The 19,163-nt window shown below is 42.4% G+C and overlaps 1 protein-coding gene across 3 annotated transcripts in view; it reads left to right on the top strand.

Moving 5' to 3' along the window:
* Positions 1-19,163, top strand: part of LOC127367422 (IgGFc-binding protein) — a 102,723-nt gene that overhangs the window by 43,000 nt on the left and 40,560 nt on the right. For all 3 annotated transcript variants that reach the window (XM_051407229.1, XM_051407228.1, XM_051407227.1), the window contains 10 exons: positions 2,831-2,961; positions 4,057-4,226; positions 8,648-8,862; positions 8,980-9,174; positions 10,645-10,833; positions 12,125-12,561; positions 12,877-12,995; positions 13,584-13,780; positions 14,456-14,594; positions 17,390-17,572. In XM_051407229.1, coding sequence (XP_051263189.1) covers positions 2,831-2,961; positions 4,057-4,226; positions 8,648-8,862; positions 8,980-9,174; positions 10,645-10,833; positions 12,125-12,561; positions 12,877-12,995; positions 13,584-13,780; positions 14,456-14,594; positions 17,390-17,572 — 1,975 coding nt within the window. The remainder of the gene's footprint in view (positions 1-2,830; positions 2,962-4,056; positions 4,227-8,647; positions 8,863-8,979; positions 9,175-10,644; positions 10,834-12,124; positions 12,562-12,876; positions 12,996-13,583; positions 13,781-14,455; positions 14,595-17,389; positions 17,573-19,163) is intronic.

The following is a 19,163-nucleotide window of genomic DNA, read 5'->3' as shown; positions in this document are numbered from 1 at the left end:
GGCAGGAGAATAAAGTCATGCATGCAACTCCAAACTGAAAAAGGTACATTTCAGTCATAAACTTTCATCAGAAGCATTTGTTAGTGCTCTGGCCCTCTATGTTAGTAATATTGGCTGTGGGGGTCAAGAAGGACCACGGCTGCAGACACAGTCAGGACAACCTGTGAGACGAGAAAGCACAAAAACTGGAAAAAGTGAAGTTAGTAACATGCATCAATGGGGCATGCATGTGTGCAGATAGAGGGAGAGGAAGAGAAGAGCGCAGTGCATCATGAGCTCTGTATGGCTGTTCCTGCTACACTGAGCTGTAGTCAGTGTGTCATTACATCCTGCATTACAGTCTATGCAGCCATGAGGTCATGCCCCCTACAGTGCTTGTCCTGTGCACTCCTTTGTTGCATTTTTAGGGACAGCGCCAGTGTCAACACTGTGAGGTCTCTATTGTTTTTGCTAAAATGATTAGGGCCCGAGCACTGACAAACGCATATTTGGAGGCTTTCCCGTGCTCGAAAACTGTGTGACACACATGTCAGTCGTGGCAACATTTTTTATATTCTATGTGTTGCTTTCGGGTTGGCCACTAGGTGGCGGTACTATCATGAAAAGTGCGTTTGGGCTAATAACTTCTGCATAGTTTGTTGCATGTTCAAAAACCTTATATCCACAGGTTCGGTGAATGGAGCTGAATCTCCCTATATAGGCCACGCCCACTTCCACCTATAGTTTTTTTTTTCCGCGGAAGCACGAAATGTCCATAAATCAATTTTTCTTGTTCCTCCTATGTGCTTTTTCCGATTTGCTCAACATTTTTCACGTAGCACCTGGGGACCGTTCTTGCAAAAACTTTCAAAAAATAAGCACGCTATAAAATTAACACTTCCTGTATATTTTTTGTCAAAAAAGGAAGTGGAGCATTTCTCTACATTGGTATGTCCGATTGACCCCAAGCTTGGGTCCATAGTTCCCCATGTCTTCCTTAGGCATCGTGTACAATTTCAGGCCATCGCCACAAGGTGGCGCTCTTTAAAATGAAGAAGTTTATATCGCTGCATCAGCACGTGTGATTAAAATGAAACTTGGTACGACGCTTGCCCATGGCTCCCAGAGACTCGCTAAAAAATCTGGTGGCAGGGTAAATCACTGTGCAGAGACTGTAATAGTTATGAATATGAAATTCACAGGGCACGTGTAGACTGGTGCCTGTAGCTCACATACCAAAAGTAGTATTTGTAGCGCCCCCTACAGTATTTAAAAAAAGCCATCAAAGTTGGCCATTTTGAATTCCGTGGTGATCATTTTCGGTGAATTTATTGTCTTGTATTTGAACAAACTCCTCCTAGGGAATGAATCGTATCTACTTCAAAATTGGTCAATACAGTCAAAAAACATTGCTTATTAAAAGTTGTGCTATTTGTGATTGTACGTTGACCGTCAAATTCTGCCATGTTGAATTTCGCAGCCATTTTTGGTGATTTTTTGCGTGTGCATGTACATTAAGGGCGTGTCCGTGGCGTGGCATCAAAGTCAGCCATTTTGATTTTTTTGGTCATTTTCTGTGATGTTTCGTGTTGTATTTTAACTCCTCCTCCTAGGGTATTCATCGGATCTTCTTCATAATTGGTCAGTACAGTCAGAGTATGTTGCTGATTAAAAGTTGTGCTATTTGTGCACGTACATTGAAGGGCGTTTCCGTGGCGTGCCGTCAAAGTTGGCCAGGTTGAATCGAATGTCAAACTGTGATGCCATTTCCAGCATTTCAGGGCTTCAGTTTTAACTAACTCCTCCTACAGATTTTATCGGATTGACTTCAAATTCGATCACTGCAATGTAGACACATTGGTGATCAAAAGTTAATCAAATATTCACTGTGCGTCAAACGACGTGTACGTGGCGCTGAACTTCCACGTTTCGCAGTTATGAGTCTTGCTATGAAAGCGTAAGTCTTTTGCACAGTGTCTGAAACGTGTGACAACATAGACCTCAGCTTCTGGCGATGAGGGCTTGGGAGTGGGGTGACGTGGCGTGGCGTGGCGTGGCGTGGCGTGGCGTGGTGTGGCGTGGCGTGGCTTGGCGTGGCGTGGCTTGGCGTGGCTGCGGCAGGCGACCGCCATGCAGTAGGTTGATGGCAAGGTCCCGCCCAGTGCTGCTTGCAGCTATAATATATATTTGATGTAATAACTCAATAAAATGTAATGAATATCCCGACATATTGTAATAAACTATTAAGAATTGTGGTGGCTATTACAAAATATGGAAGTAAACTTTGGAGTTAATTTTTATAAGCTGAATCTTTTTGATATTTTTTTGGGGAGCCCTGTCAAAATACCATTGCAGTCATCTACCCTGCTAGAAATAAAAGCGTGAATAAGCAAGAACAAATATATGTTTTTCCACGTCGGCATTTGAAATAAAGTCCCTGAGTGTGGCTGTGTCTAAGATAATAAGTTGATCTTGTTACTGCTTTTATCAAGATCAGAGTGAACGATAACAATCAATTTAATTTAATTGTTAAAAATATTCACTTGAGTACAATTAAAGATTAATTGAAGTTGGTTGGTGACATAATGCACCATGTTATTACATTTTCATCATAAAAAAGGGCATTTAATAACCACCACAATATGTAATGAATTATTACAAAATGTATAGGAATGTATTACATATTACATTCATACAGTTTATATGCAATGTATTACAAGGGAATTTGTGGAATTTGTGTGTACAGTTGAACATATATGAACTCACAATAACAAAGAACATCTTTATATTATTATTATTCATTTTTTAAGCAGATAACCTCTGCATATTTTCACAATGTCATTGAACTCAGGCAGGGGGAGATCCTGGCTGCACTAGTGACTGTCCTGATGGTAAATGTCCTGAGTGTGAGCCTTCACTGCTACTGCATTACCAACAGGGGCACTACTGTGGCATCATCGCTGACAAGTCTGGACCGTTTAGGTGGGTACTTCTGCACAGTTGCCATGGGATACATTAAAAGATTGATGAGTAGTTAAAGCAGTTTAAAAGAAGAAAAATTGAATTATAATTGATCATACTGGTCATAGTAAAACTGCAAACCTAATTAAAGCTGTATGTGGCTATGAACTTGTGAAATCAGAATTTACAAAATAATTTAAGAATTGTTAGAAAACACAGAACAGGGTGCACCACGAACCGAACCACGCTTAGGCAGGCAGGGAAAACAGCACAACAAAACACTCAATACTAATTATGACTCAGGGTCATAACAATCTTCACATAGTTTATGTTGTGAAATGGTTGTAGTTTCTATTATAGGCACAAAAAATACTTGCTGATGTTTAGAAAAAGCTCATGGTTTGGGTTGAAATAAGTTGTTATGTAACCTAAGTAAGTTAAATAAGTCAATGTTGACTTTGAGTTTCACACAGAACACAACATCCATCCTCCCCAACTTCGTCCCCATGCAGACCTTTTTGCTCTTTATACTACTTGACATCGGCCTTTGCCCCCATCACAATTACTACCACTAGAGGTTTACTACCACTAGATGTTGCCGCCTAACATTAAATGTAAATATGGATTGTAGTCATGCAACATACATGGTTGGAAGTTTACAGCCTGGTACCTAGTTCATGTTCATGACAACTGTTCAGGCGACACATTTATATATAACTCACCCGTTTAAATTATGATGGTTTAAAGTTAAGCATAATTAATGGTCGCTTTAAGTGACAGGTGATATTCACAACAGCTCTTCAGAAACCTATGGATGATGTTATACAATATGATATATGACCATTTTTGTGGTGAAGATGGGCTAGTTAATTAAAATACACCATGTCTCATCTCTACCTTTGGAATTCAGATTAAATTAATTATATAACCTCCTCCTGGGTGAAAAAACAACAATATACATTTGCTTGATAAGAAATGTGATACATTTTAAAAAACAATAGCTAGATGAAGTTAGGTATATTGACCATCAATGCTCATTCCTAAAACTGATGAAATGGTGTCTACAGACTGTGCCCTCTCTTTCTCTGCTCTGTTTCTCTGTCTCTGCTCATACAGGCAGTGTCACAGTAAACAGGACCACACTCCCTTCCTCAGAGACTGTGTTTTTGATTTGTGTATGTACCAAGGCCATTCCTCTGCCCTATGCAACAGTCTGTCAGCTTTCAGCACCTCTTGTCAAGAAGTAGGAGCTACAGTGGAGAGTTGGAGAACTGAACAGTTTTGTCGTAAGACATGCACACACACAAACATTGTGAAAATTGTGAACTACACTGCCCATTTGTCCATCCATTTGTCCGTGCATCCAGGAGTAACTTTTGTTTTATTAAGAATTAAAGGTCCAGTGTGTAGGATTTAGTGGCAAATTGCTGTGTAGTTGCAGATTGAAATTGAAAGCTTTATACCTGCAGTGGGTTTTGCCGCCTGTTAGGTCCCGTTCTTTGCATCTACACTGACTGTTGTGGATTACTGAGACTGAACGAGTCCAGACCAAGTCTGTTCCGGTCTGAGGAGATCTGGATACGTGAGGACAACAAACTGGAATCGGAATCTGTGGATGTTCGTCTGTAGCTAGCTGCTACACCTTCAAACACAACCTCATTTGGCCATCCATGAAAAAGCTACTTAACCTCCCACTTTTCTATAGCAATACATAGTTCCTACGGGCACTGCACTAGTTTGTCAGAAATAACAAGCGACCTGTCTTCTTCAGAAACTTTGTAAAAGTCCCACATAATTGACGCAGTGTTGTCTGTTTTCAAACGTAAGCACACTGTGCTGCATTCACGGTGTAACGGAAATTCCCTGTTCCCACATTTGGTAGTCGTTCTTTCGGCCTTGTTAAGTTTGTGTTTCTATTGTTTATTTGTAACATGTGGAAAAATACTGTGAATATCAATTCAAGTCAGCAACTACCGAAATTATGACCGATAAGAAGTTTTTTTCCCACATTGAGGGGGTATTCTTGAATTTTCCCAGTCAGAAAGAGTTTTGCTGATTGTGTCAAATTCACTTGAACGCAACATTCACTGCGGGTCTCATAGTGAGAGCGGGGCACTGCCGTGCTGACAAAATTATATATGTTATCGGGGCTATTTGTCATGATATCGGACTTATCGGAATGACCTAATAATTTCCTGTTATCGGCCCGATTACTATCAGCCCGATAACTATCGTGCACCCCTAGTCAAAACAAAATGCCGAATATCGGCGCCTATAATCGGCCCGGCCGGAACCTCTCTTTCTTACACCGTGGGTGTAACCGTCTGCTGCTGAAGGAGCTACTCAGGGACCCCACAGTGTCATGTAGGGGGTGAGAGGTGTTGTTCATGATGGATGTCAGCTTCACTAACATCCTCCTCTCACCCACTTCCTCTATGGAGTCCAGAGGACAGTCCAGGACAGAGCTCGCTCTCCTGATCAGTTTATTGAGTCTCTTCCTGTCCCTGTCTGTACTGCCCCCTCTCCAGCAGAGCACAGCATAGAAGATGGCTGAAGCCACCACAGAGTCATAAAAAGTCTTGAGGAGAGCCCTGCTTACTCCAAAATCCTCAGTCTCCTCAGCAGGTGGAGGCGAATCTGGCCCTTCTTGTACAGAGCATGGGTGTTGTCAGTCCAGTCCAGTTTGTTATTGAGGTGAACACCCAGGAATTTGTCATTTTCTACCACCTCAATGTCCAATCCCTGGATGTTCGGTGTGAAATGGGATGTTTTCCTCCTGAAGATAACAATCATCTCCTTCGTCTTGCTAGTGTTTAGCTGAAGCTGGTTGAGCTTACACCAGCTGACAAAGTCCCTGATGACAGTCCTGTATTCCAGTTTGTTCCCCTCAGAAACGCATCCAACAATGGCTGTGTCATCTGAGAACTTCTGGATATGGCAGTGTGTGGAGTTGTGGGTGAAGTCTGAGGTGTATAGGGTGAAGAGGAAGGGAGAGAGCACTGTACCCTAAGGGGCACCTGTGTTCCAGAGCACAACGTCAGACACACAGTATTGAAGCCTCACATACTGTGGTCTGTTGGTGAGATAGTCTATGCAGCCAGGTGTTGGTCCACTCCCACATTTTCCATCTTCACTCTGAGCAGTGATGGCTGGATAGTGCTGAAAGCACTGGAGAAGTCAAAAAACATGACCCTCAATGTGCTTCCGCTGTCCTCCAGGTGCAGCACGGATCTGTGCAGCAGGCAGATTACTGCATCATCCACCCCAATACCAGGCTTGTAAGCAAACTGTAGGGGGTCCAGCTGTGTGCCCACCAGGGGTCGCAGGTGTCTCAGGATGATCCTCTCCATGGTCTTCATCAGATGGGAGGTCAAGGCAACAGGCCTGAAGTGGTTATGCTCCTTAGGTTGCGGCGTCTTCGGTAACAGGACCACACGGGATGTCTTTCACAGGGCTGGGACTTTCTCCAGACTCAGGCTAAGATTGAACAAGCGCATGACCACACCCCAGAGCTGGTCTGCACAGTCCTTGAGCAGTCTTGGGCTGATGCCATCCGTGTCCGCGGCCTTCCTTGCCTTGATCTTGATCAACTGTTATGGAGAGCGGGGTGGAGGATGACTGGGGTGGGGGTATGGTGGGTGGTGAAAGTCTCAGGGGGAGTAAGAGGGGGGTGGTGAACTGGTGAGGGGGAGGGGGTGAACTTGTGGAGGTCAGGTGTTGAAGATGGCAGGTTAAGGAGTGGAGGGGCAGGGGGAGCTGGCCAGGGGAGTTGTGAAGTGGGAGCAGGGTGGGTAAGGGAGGGAAAGGAGGCAGAATCAGACCTGTTGAAAAACATATTAAGTTTATCTGCCCAGTCCTTGTCCCCGCTGGCTTGGTTTCTTCCCACTCCTTTACCATGGCCTGAGATGTTCTGCAGCCCTCTCCAGACATCCCTGGTGTTGTTGGGCGGCTGTGGCGTAGACGCAGAGCGGGTCGTCCCCTAATTGGAAGGTTGTTGGTTTGATCCCAGGCTCCTGGTGCCACATGTCAAAGTATCCTTGAGCAAGATACTGAACCCCAAATTGCTCCCGATGCCATGCATCAGTGTGTGAATGTGTATGAATGTGCTAGCTTCTGTTCGATGGGCTTTGCCATCACTGAGTGAATGGGTGTGAAAGGGCGAATGTGGCCCGTAGTGTAAAAGTGCTTTGAGTGGTCAGAAGACTAGAAAGGCGCTATACAAGTGCAGGTCCATTTACCATTCTGTTCTAGCCGCTTCTCCAGTTTCCTCCTTCCCCTTCCTGATCTTTTGCCGGAGTTCCTTCTGGACCCTGCGCAGCTCCTCTTTGTCCCCCGATCTAAAGACAGTCTTCTTCTCATTCAGCAGGGCCTTAATCTCAGAGGTCACCCAGGGTTTGTTGTTGGGAAACACCTTATCAACTTGGAGGGCACAGTGTTCTCCACATAGAAATTAATATAGTCCATAATGCAGTGGGTCATACTGTCAGTGTCATTTCCGTGGGCTGCAGAGTGCATCCCAGTCTGTTATCTCAAAGCAGTCTCTGAGCCTAGCACTGGTCTCCCCAGACCACTCCTTCACAGGCCTCTTCTCAGGTTGTCGTTTATTCACCACAGGGGTGTAGTCTGTGACCAGATGGACAAGGTTGTGATCTCAGCGACCAAGCTGGGGGGAGGGGGATGAGGCGTATGCATCCTTGATGTTTGCATACAAGTCCAAAGTTGTATTGACCCTGGTTTGGCATTTCACGTGTTAAGGTGGGGAGAGCAGAGGACAGGGAAGCATGGTTGAAGTCACCGGAGAGGAGGAGGAAGGATTGGGGATGCTGGTTTTGAAGCTGGGAGACGACAGTGTGGATCTGATCTGTACCTGCAGCAGCGACGGCTGAGGCAGGGATGTACACAGTTACAGCAATAACATGTGAAAACTCTCGGAAGGTAGTACGTCCGCATGATGTTTGCATACAAGTCCAAAGTTTTATTGTCCCTGGTGTGGCATTTCATGTTCTGGGTTAAGGTGGGCAGAGCAGAGGACAGGGAAGCATGGTTGAAGTCACCAGAGAGGAGGAGGAAGGATTGGGGATGCTGGTTTTGAAGCTGGGAGACAACAGTGTGGATCTGATCTGTAGCTGCAGCAGCGGCGGCCGAGGGAGGGATGTACACAGTTACAGCAATAACATGTGAAAACTCTCAGAAGGTAGTACGTCCGCATGATGTTTGCATACAAGTCCAAAGTTTTATTGTCCCTGGTGTGGCATTTCATGTACTGGGTTAAGGTGGGGCTCAAGGACACTTTGACATGCAACAGGAGGAGCCAGGGATCGAACCACCAATCCTCTGATTAATGGACATTAATGGCTCTCTCAACCTCCAGAGCCACAGAAATAGCGGCAATGCTCCCTAAACTGAAATGTCAATTTTAATGTACATGAACATCTAAATGCCTTTACAATCTTTAAAATAAATAAGACAGTAAATGTGACGATCTTCTCAATTGATTCTGCATAAGGTGACGAACAAGCATCTTTCCCAAAATGTCCCTTAAATGTTCTTAGCTTCTTATCCCTCTGTTGTTTGGCCATCTGTCTTGATAGTCTGCTGTCCTTAATGTTTGAATCATGAAAGCTCTGAAAATCCTGACAAGCTAAAACACAAGTATGTTAATAATGTTTGTAAGGAACATTATCATTTATGTGTGTCACTCTGCCAGCTCCATCGTGTGGTGCAAACAGTCACTATGAGCTGTGTGCCTCTCCGTGCCAACTTACCTGCAGTGGTCTTACGCCCCCGGAGGGCTGTGATGCCAGTGCTTTCTGCACAGAAGGCTGCGTGTGTGATGATGGATTCATGTTGAGTCATGACAGCTGTGTACCTCTAGCAGAGTGTGGTTGTCAGTATGAAGGACAGTATTATCAAAATGGACAGGTACTACAGTGGCAATAATATAGCAAATGCCACTTCTACTTGTACAATTAATGCTGCTATAACTACAGCTTCTGTCACTAATATTACTGCTTCTGATATTTCTTCCTCTTTCCTCAGGTGTTTTATCCAGGAGAGTCCTGTAACACTCGTTGTGTTTGTTCAGATGGTGGAAAAATACAGTGTGATCCTAAATTTCATTGTTCAGCCAATGAAAAGTGTGTTGTGAAACAGGGTTTTGCCTATTGTTCTCCCAGAAGTGTTGGTTCCTGTTCTGTGAGTGGGGTCCAAACAGTCAGGTCCTTTGATGGACAGGTAAAGTATTTTTTTCCTGAATAATAAAAGTAAGAATATTATGAGTGGTGTGTAACAACACGATAGTGATTTTTAAAATACAGATTTCAATAATAACCTTTTTAATACTTTTCATAATTATTGTATTATGGAAATAGGTTATTTCATAGATTATAATTTTTTGGTTTATATTTATATTATCTATTTCAAAAATTACATTGTTTATCAGACATCATGAATTGTTTGACACATGTAACAATATGCAGTTTTTCATGTTGGATTTAACAAAACAATAGGTTAATAAACGTATAAATTAGGTTGCCACACACATACACAGACTCTTTTCTTAGTCTTAGTCATAGAAATTACTCTATGGTCATTCTTCCATAATATCTCTTCTTGTAGAAGTTTCTTCAAAACAATTTTTCAAACTGAATAAAATAATCTCCAGATTTATTTGGCTCTGGAAAAAACCCAAGCTTAAACTTGAAATGCTGAAACTCCAAAGCAAAGAAGGAGGAATGGCTCTACCAGGTTTTAAAGATTACTTTTTTTTCAGCCATTAAACCTTTAATAGTATTTAACATGTGTTTCCCAACATATCACGCCATGTGGAAAGATATCAATGACTAGAGCATAACTCGGCGTCTGTGGCTCAGAGGCAGAGCAGGTCGCTCCTTAATCAGAAGGTTGTGGGTTCGATCCCCGGCTCCTGGTGCCACATGTCGAAGTATCCTTGCGCAAGATACTGAACCCCAAATTGCTCCCGATGCCGTGCATTGGTGTGTGAAAATGTATGAATGTTACTTTCTGTTAGATGGACTTTGCCATCACTGTGTGAAAGGGTGAATGTGGTACGTAGTGTAAAAGCACTTGAGTGGTTGGAAGACTAGAAAGGCGCTATACAAGTACAGGTCCATTTAACTAGAGCATAAATTATAAATAATTCAACAATCCTTGGTTCAAGCCTAATAAAATGCATTACAGATTTATACCGTGGATCTTAAAAGGGATAACAACATTCTATTCCCTTACAGAAAGGGGACAATTAGAAGAACCTGAAGAAAAAACATGGTCTTGATGAATCGGATTTTTATAGATATCTGTAAATCAGTGTGGCAATATTTTGAAGATAACATATAACATTATGGAAAAACAGACTTTGATCAGCCAATACTGAAAATATACTTCTAAGATTGCTATCTCTAAATTTAAGGACTTATGACCAAAAAAAAAAGCCACACACATGAATAAATGAATACAGATTGCAAAAATGGTAAAGAGAAAGTAATCTTTCAGTATAAAATGAATACTGGCTAGATGTGTGTAAATTTCTATGGGATTTTTGATGCAACACAGATACCTAAATATAGATAAGGAGGAACGTTGATTCATAATTAAGTTATCTGTACCTTTAAGACAATCACAGTGGATGTTCTGACATTATATTTTATAATCTCTCCACCTTTCCTCGCTCCTCCCATCCTCTAGGAATATCCCCTGTGGGGAAACTGTGTGTTCAAATTGTCAGAAGTGGAGGAGAACGAAGGAGGGATGGCAGCCTTCTCTATATTGTTACAACAGCAAACCCATAAGGATGATGTCCTCTCTCGCAGTGTTGAGCTCCTAGTTTATGACATGGAAATCACTATGGAGACTGGGGTTGTTTGGGAGATTAAGGTATGTGTGAGGTTTTTTATTGGCTGGGTGTAAAACACTGAATAAAGCAGTTCCACCCTTCTCCAGCACTGTTCAGCAGACAAAGTTGAGCTGAGCTGCTGTAAACATTAGCTCAGCCTGTTTCTCTGATAACTTAAAAGGTCCAGTGTGTGATCGATTTTTAGAAATGGAATATAATGGGGTGCCTGGTAGAGCTGGCGTCGTCGATGTTGTTTCATTTATATCTGATTCTGTGCCGGTTAAATTTACACAAATGCTGTGATGGTTCATGTGCACAGCGGCACAGACAATAACCAACTTCTGTCACAGCCACAGAAGCTAAATCATCTTATCGCCATGGATTTGTTTTACAGTGAATGAAGAAGACATAACAATTAACAATAAAAAAATTTGGTCCTCTATTAAACATACTGCTGACACCAAAAGTCAACAGATTAAACACATGCTGGGAGAGAGAAAAATAAAGAGAAGGGAAAGGGAAGCTGCTGTGTGAGAGGGAAAAGCAAGGTGGTCACATTAAAGAAGCTTGTGAGTAAACGCTAAAATAAGTTGAAAAATGAAGTGGAATTGAAAAACATTTTTTAACAAACAATTTAATTTTCCATGAAAGAAAAATTAGAAAATTACTCACGATTGGTGTCAATTATAGTTCTAGAAGCAGGACTGACTTTTAAAATCTGAATCGGCTGTACAGGATTCAAACCCATAGGAAGCAAGGACTTAGCTTTGGTAGATGGGGTGCCAGCTCTACTAGGTGAGCTACCAGGGCACCTGTTTATAGACATTTTAATGCAGACATGTTACATATTATAGCTTTGATTGAAAACAGCTCAGTCTTATTCCTAATATTCCTTATTTCTAAGTCCATTTGGTTGGTTTAAAATTATCTGCCCTTTTAACTCTTAATGGGTGAGTTGAAGTGTTACACTTCTACTAAAAAAGAATAGTAATATTTCTGTTGTACAACAGGGAGGGCAAGGGGCAATTATAAACTTGATCTTGATACAAATAAACCACATTCTAATAACATCTGATGTGGTTACATTTGATTTCTGTGAGGCTTGCGGGGGGATCTTGCGATGATGCTGTGGTGAATCCTACGTAGACCATTTCATTTTGAGAGGAAGAACACTAGCCCTCAGTACTGGACACATCTTCATAAGCTAACGCGGCTCCTAAAATGGGACAAAGCCAACGTGTACATCTGAAAATACTTGTGTGTGTGTGTGTGTGTGTGTGTGTGTGTGTGTGTGTGTGTGTGTGCGCATGCCTGCTTTTCTTTATATTTCAGGTTGATGACATTAGAGTCCCCCTTCCTGTGTCGCTGGCTGATGGAAAAGTACGGGCACATCAAAATGGCATCAACATCATCATTGAAACTGATTTTGATCTGACGCTGTCCTATGACACTGTGGCAGCTGTTTTCTTACAAATCCCATCGACCTATCGCAACTCACCAAGTGGTCTCTGTGGCAACTATAATGGTGAACTGTCTGATGACCTGGCATTAGCCAGTAAGAAGCCAGCAGACGTAGCAGCGGTGTGGGTAGTAAAGAAGGACAACACTACCTGTGAGACGAGCTGTGGGGCCAGTTCCTGCCCTGAGCCAGATGGACAAAAGGTCCCTGAAGCCAAAAAGGCCTGTGACATCATCAAAGCTCAGCAAGGCCCATTTGCAGGCTGCCACGCAACAGTGCCACCCCAGCCAGATTATGACGCTTGTGTCAGGTAAGAAAATATCTGAAAATACATCTAATGTGAAAGTGATACAGTTAAATCTGATAAAGCTCCTGCTTTCTGAGCATGGAGACAAGGCAGTGACTTAACATTTTTGCACTGACCCATTGTATTTACTGTATTTGTGTACAGTTTTTCTGTAAAATGAGGGATTGTTAACATTTCTTAGCATATCCCTTTCACTCTTACTTGCAATCAGAGTGGTTTAGGTAATCTGGATAAGCTATTAGCTGTTTGATCAAATGACCGCTTTCTTGTCTTGACCAGTCAGGTGTTTCCTGTAATTAATTGAAAGTTTGTTTTCAGGGAGCTATCCACAGGTAAAGGGGGCACAGAGGTCCTGTGCCGTCACATCCAGAATTATGTTACCGCCTGTCAACTAGCTGGTGCCAAGATAAGCAAATGGAGGAGCGACAGCTTCTGTGGTAAGTCTGATCTGACTTGCTGATGCTCACTGGTGCTGAATGTGGCTTAACCTATTTTAGAAAACTTTTGTTGTTGTTCCCCCTTTTGTGTTGTCACATTTGATACATATAATGTCTGATACATAACCTCTCAGACAAGGACATGCTAGATACTACTGCATGCCATTGTTTTGAGATGCTACATCATTATTTGAAAACTTTTCTCATTATTTTGAAATTTTTTCATTACATTGGCTGATTGGGTTAGGGTAATGCCTATTTGCAGATGGTAGAATGGATCTCAGCCTATAACATATAATAATCTGGGCTGGGCTCTTTAGTTCATCAACAGGGGATGGATGTGGTTCAGTAGGTTGAGCAGGTTGTCAAGGGTTGGTGGTTTGATTCTCTAGTTTCCCCCTGTCTGTATGTCTTTAAACAAGACACTGAACCTTAAGTTGTTCATTCACTAGAGCTGTAGGATGACCCAGTATGCTCTATCTTGATAAAATATTTTTTCCTGCTCTAGAAAGATTTGTTGGTTTTGGCTATTTGATTTTATTATATTGATTTGAGTGCTCAGTGTCTGGACCTTTCTTGTCCTTGCAGCTGTGACGTGTCCAGCAGGGAGTCACTATGAGCTGTGCGCCACTGCCTGCTCCTCCACCTGCTACTCTCTGCAGAGGTCAGAGCCCTGCCCAGTGTGCCAGGAGGGCTGCCAGTGTAATGACGGCCTCATGTCTGATGGAGTCGACTGTGTTCCTGTGGCGAACTGCGGCTGTGTAGTGGATGGACAATATTATAAGGTGATTACCGTCATCCACATCATAATGCTTATTCAGTATAGTATAGCTTACTAAGCGGGTAGCTGTTTAGTTGTCCCCAGCTAAAGATTTTCCTAGTTGACAAGTAGTTTTTCAAGCCGTTAGGTGACTAGTTGTTGAACATCTTTGATATTAATTTAATTATTGAAATAGATAGATATTTTTAACAATGGCCTGCTAAAGGCTAACGACAAAACAGTAATTATTCTGAGTGTGTCAAAACAACTAGCAAGGAGACTAAACATTTAGTTAATGTAGTTTAAACTGCACTAATCTTAGAGGCTATGTTGCTTGCATGCCCCTCTCTGGCTATGTTGTGCATACTTGCCTCAGAAGCAGGCTAATGTGGTAACAAACCTCTCCCAGTACTTCGAGCTCGCAGTCCGGGTACGGTCAGCTTATAAGAATGCTAATAAGCTAGCAGCAGCAAACAGAAAGAGACTTCCTGTGTTATAAGAAAAAAGGTTTGTGCTGCAACAGTCCCCTGATACTTTCATCCTGGTGACAAGGTGCAGCTTGAACAGAGTTGAACATTGTTTTTGGTTTTCTGTGACTATCTGACTAATGGAAATTTAGTTGACTAAGTTTAACAGTTTAGTGGGCAACCCTAAATATTCACAATTAAATTTATTTAGATTTTTATTTATATCTTTTCAGTCGAGTAAAACAGTATTCCTGGAAAACTGCTCAGAGCGCTGTCTCTGCCAGTCTGGACAGTTCAGCTGCAACTCCACAAACTGTCAGGAGGGGGAGGAGTGTCGCAACAAGGATGGAACAGTTGGCTGCTATTCCACAGGTAATTCAAGATTCAAGAGGTTTATTATCATATGTACAGTATAAACACAAGGCTAGCACGCACAATGAAAATCTTACTTTGCCCGACTCCCCAAGGTAACACACAAGTACAGTAAGAACATAATAATCAAAAAAATATAAAATTTTCAATATTACAATTTTCTATATAAAATATAACAAAAATATAACATATAACTTACAACTTAAAAGTGCAGAACATTTGTACCGTAGACAAAGAAAGAAACCTGAGTAGAAAGGTGCTCTGTGCCTCACAGTTACACTTCAGGTGCTGAGTGACATCACATCACAGTGGGAGTAATAGACTTACTAAGTGACTGTGATCTTTTAATGCTATCTGACCCCAACTGAGAGGTGTTTTAGGCGTTAAGGCGTTTTCTGTTTTGTTCTCCCATGTATGTAGGTAGAAGCAACCAATTACATTAACTGTTGTTACTGTAACAAAATATTTTTTTTATATCTCTATAAGTAGTATTAAAAATATGATTTCATGGCAGCTTTACTTAAAAAATTGGTATGAATGTTGCGTTGTTGCAGATTTCTAATCTTTGTTTGCCATGAGATTGTGGGAGAAAGTGAAAATTGCAAAAATAGTAGATATTTTAATAGATTTTTTTGTATAATTCATAAAGAATCGAAGGCAACTTGTTCCAGTGAGAACAAAATCATTAGTTTTTAGGGGTGGTATAAAAAATGTATTAATGTAGGAATCGTGTTTCTTATCTTTTACAATCCTGAATCAATTTGCAACTTCCAAAGACCTTTTTTCAACATTTTCTGTTGCAGTTGCAGCAAGCAATGTACCTACTGGCTAATTGTCCTTGCTAATGTTAGTCCGATCATATTGAATGAGTCATGTCAAAGGCAAGGCTTTCTGAGCACAAAGCAGGCTGGAGCAGATCTTGAAATTAGCAACCCTATGTACTGAATCAGCAGTCGTTTTGAATCAAACTTTGATTCTAAGAATCAAAATCGAATTAAATCCTGAAATACTAAAGCGTCACACCCCTAGCAGTTTGGTGACATATGGCTTAACGTTTTGCTTGGGGAATCATGGATCCATTCAGAAGAACTGGATGCAGAATTGGCGGTGGGGTCTGTTCATTCCTATGGAAGCTACTCAGTGGCACATGCAGCCAAATAAGGTTCAACAAATTACCTGGATCTTCCAATTATGCTTCGGCATTGTGTGGCCTATAGCGCACTTTATAAATTGCAATTACTGGACAAATTTTCAAGGACACACAAAATTCAAAAGGATTGGTTTAATTTTGAGGGACTAGTATTTTGTACTACAATTTAAGTCACATCTGTTACAGAGTGCAAACAAAAGTCACATATAAATGTCCTGATTGACTGTGTGAGAAAGAAAGGAGCAACATCAGCAGTTGTAGCAGAAAAGAACCTGCTGGTGTCTGTGGCTGCAGGAGGGCAGAGCTCCAGAGAGCTCCATGTCCAGAGAGGTGACACTTAGGCAGTAGTTGAGGCTGTAAGGACTTGGGAACTGGTCCAGCATGGACCACAGTATGAAGTTTTGACTGGTAGCTCAAGAAGGTGCCACATAATTTTCACACAAAAATTAAGTACTTTTTAAAATATAAATAAATAAAATAAGGACAAAGATAGAAAGATCCGAACTTTACAGGACAGATATTTACAATGTGCAGGACAGAAAAACCAACGGGAGTGCATTAATGTAATGCATATATACAGGGTGGGTTAAAGACACAGTGTCAATGGGGGTTCCGGGCCTTGTTAATGAGGCCAGCTGCAGACGGAAAGAAACTGTTCTTGTGGCGACCGCAGCCTCCTGCCAGAGGGAAATGTTTCAAAGAGTTTGTGTCCAGGGTGGGATGGTCAGCCACAATCTTGCCTGCACGCCTCAGGGTGCTAGAGGCGTACAGGTCCTAGAGGGATGGCAGATTGCAGCTTCTCTTGCTCCTCCTCCTTCTCCTTCTCAGCGAATCAAATAATACGCTGCAGTCTGCCCTAGTCCTTGGCAGTGGCAGCAGCGTACCAGACGGCGATGGAAAAGGTGAGGATGGACTCGATGATGGTGGTGTAGAAGTGCACCATCATCGTCTTTGGCAGGTTGAACTTCTCCAGCTGGATGTGCCTGGATGTGCAGCTGTTTGTGTACAGGGAAAAGAGCAGAGGAGAAAGAACGCAGCCTTGGGGGGATCTGGTGCTGACGGTCTGGGAGTCAGAGACATTTTTCCCCAGCTTCACATGCTGTTTCCTGTCAGACAGGAAGTCTGTGATCCACCTGCAGTTGGAGTCAGGCACAGTGAGCTGGGGGAGCTTGTCCTGTAACAGAGCTGGGATGATGGTATTGAAAGCAGAGCTGAAGTCCACAAACAGGATCTTGGCATAGGTTCCTGGGGAGTCCAGATGTTGAAGGGTGAAGTGCAGGGCCATGTTTACTGCATCATCTAGAGACCTGTTGGCCGGGGGTCCAGGAGTGGGTCCATTATGGCTTTGAGGTGGGAAAGCACAAGGCACTCAAAAGACTTCATGACCACAGAGGTGAGGGCAACAGGTCTGTAGTCATTGAGTCCTGTGGTCCTTGGTTTTTTGGGGACAGGGATGATGGTGGAGATCAGCCAACTAACATTACTTTTCTTTCTTTTCAGACATTCAATGCCACGTCCATAGTTGGTCCACAGACAGAACATTTTACTAGGAGCCTGTCTGTGTCTGCTACTCCTCAATGTTTAATAAACTGAATAAATAATTTTTAGACTCAAAGGATAATTGACCAATACGTGTGTCTTCCAGACCCTTGTTCTGAGGTTGAATGCAGGGTTAAGGAGCACTGTGAGGCATCAGAAGGCCAAGGAGTGTGTATTCCTGATTCCAAGGCCTTATGTTGGGCTTTTGGTGACCCACACTACACCACATTTGATGGCTGGAGCTACTCATTCCAGGGAACCTGCACTTACATCCTTGTCAACACCACAGGTTTGCAGTTTGCTCTATCCATTACTTCAGTTTTCTTTAGAAGTATCAAAGACACACAGACACATAACCCTAACCAGGTGACATGTAGCGTATTTTTGTAGAGGCATAAATCAAAGATTTTTCATGTGAAGCATGGGAAGATACCACTTAAGTAAAATATATATAAATTGGTACAAACAACAAAATTTGATGCACTTTGTCGTCTGTTGTGAATCATGTTTTTCCAAATCAACCAAAGCTGGGCTACAGGATATACAAAACTCAATAAATAAATTGCATGACACATACACATATCATGCAGTTAATAAAAATGGACACACTTCGAGCACCATGGCAACTCACCTGCCAGAGAGTCACAGATAATTGAGGCGGAGTAGTCGGAGGACATCAGAGGGTAAACCAGAAAACATTTTTTTTATAAACAATTATTCAGTTTCACAAGAAAAATTTGTGATGTAGATGGTGGTGTGTGACTTACTGCCGTAAAGCGCTACGCACTTGTTCCAACCTAGAGCCAAAAGAACACGTGTATTCAATTCAATTCAATTCAATTTTATTTGTATAGCGCCAATTCATAACAGAAGTTATCTCAGGACACTTTTCAAATAGAGCAGGTCTAGACCGAACTCTTTAACATTAATTACAGAGACCCAACAGTACCACCATGAGCAAGCACTTGGCGACAAGGGCAAGGAAAAACTGCCTGTTAAAAGGCAGAAACCTAGGACAGATCCTCCGGCTCTAGGTGGGTGGTCGTCTGTCTCGACCAGTTGGGGTGAGAGAGAGAGAGAGAGAGAGAGAGAGAGAGAGAGCGACAGACAGACAGACAGGTGCACAGCAACAACAGTATTGGCAATGGCAGTCAAGCAGGACCATGGCAGGAGGCTCCACCAGGATCCATGAGAACCTGCGAGACGAGAAAGCACAAGAACTCCGGGGAAGAAGTGGAGTTAGTAACATGCATTAAAGGGACATGAATGAGTGCAGAAAGAGAGAGGAAGAGAGTAGCTCAGTGCACCATGGGAAATCCCCCGATAGTCTAGGCCTAAAGCAGCATAACTAAGGGATGGTTCAGGACTCACCTGATCCAGCCCTAACTATAAGCTTTATCAAAGAGGAATGTCTTAAGCCTACTCTTGAATGTGGTGAGGGTGTCTGCCTCCCGAACCACAACTGGAAGCTGGTTCCACAGGAGAGGAGCTTGGTAACTGAAGGCTCTGGCTCCTGTTCTACTTTTAGAGACTATAGGAACCACAAGTAGCCCAGCATTCAGAGAACGTAGTGTTCTAGTGGGGTAATAGGGTACTATGAGCTCTTTAAGATATGAAGGGGCCTGACCATGAAGAGCTTTATAGGTGAGGAGGAGTATTTTAAATTCAATTCTACATTTTATAGGGGAGCCAATGCAGAGTAGCTAGTACAGGAGAGATGTGATCTCTTTTTCTAGTTCCTGTCAGTACTCGTGCTGCAGCGTTCTGAATTAATTGGAGCGTTTTAATGGACTTATTGGGGCAACCTGATAATAAAGAGTTGCAGTAATCCAGCCTTGAAGTAACAAATGCATGGATTAGTTTTTCTGCATCTGTCTGTG

The sequence above is a fragment of the Dicentrarchus labrax genome, unplaced genomic scaffold (assembly GCF_905237075.1).
Source record: "Dicentrarchus labrax unplaced genomic scaffold, dlabrax2021, whole genome shotgun sequence".
In the NCBI taxonomy this organism is placed as follows: domain Eukaryota; kingdom Metazoa; phylum Chordata; class Actinopteri; family Moronidae; genus Dicentrarchus; species Dicentrarchus labrax.
This window is presented reverse-complemented; position numbering and strand designations above follow the sequence as displayed.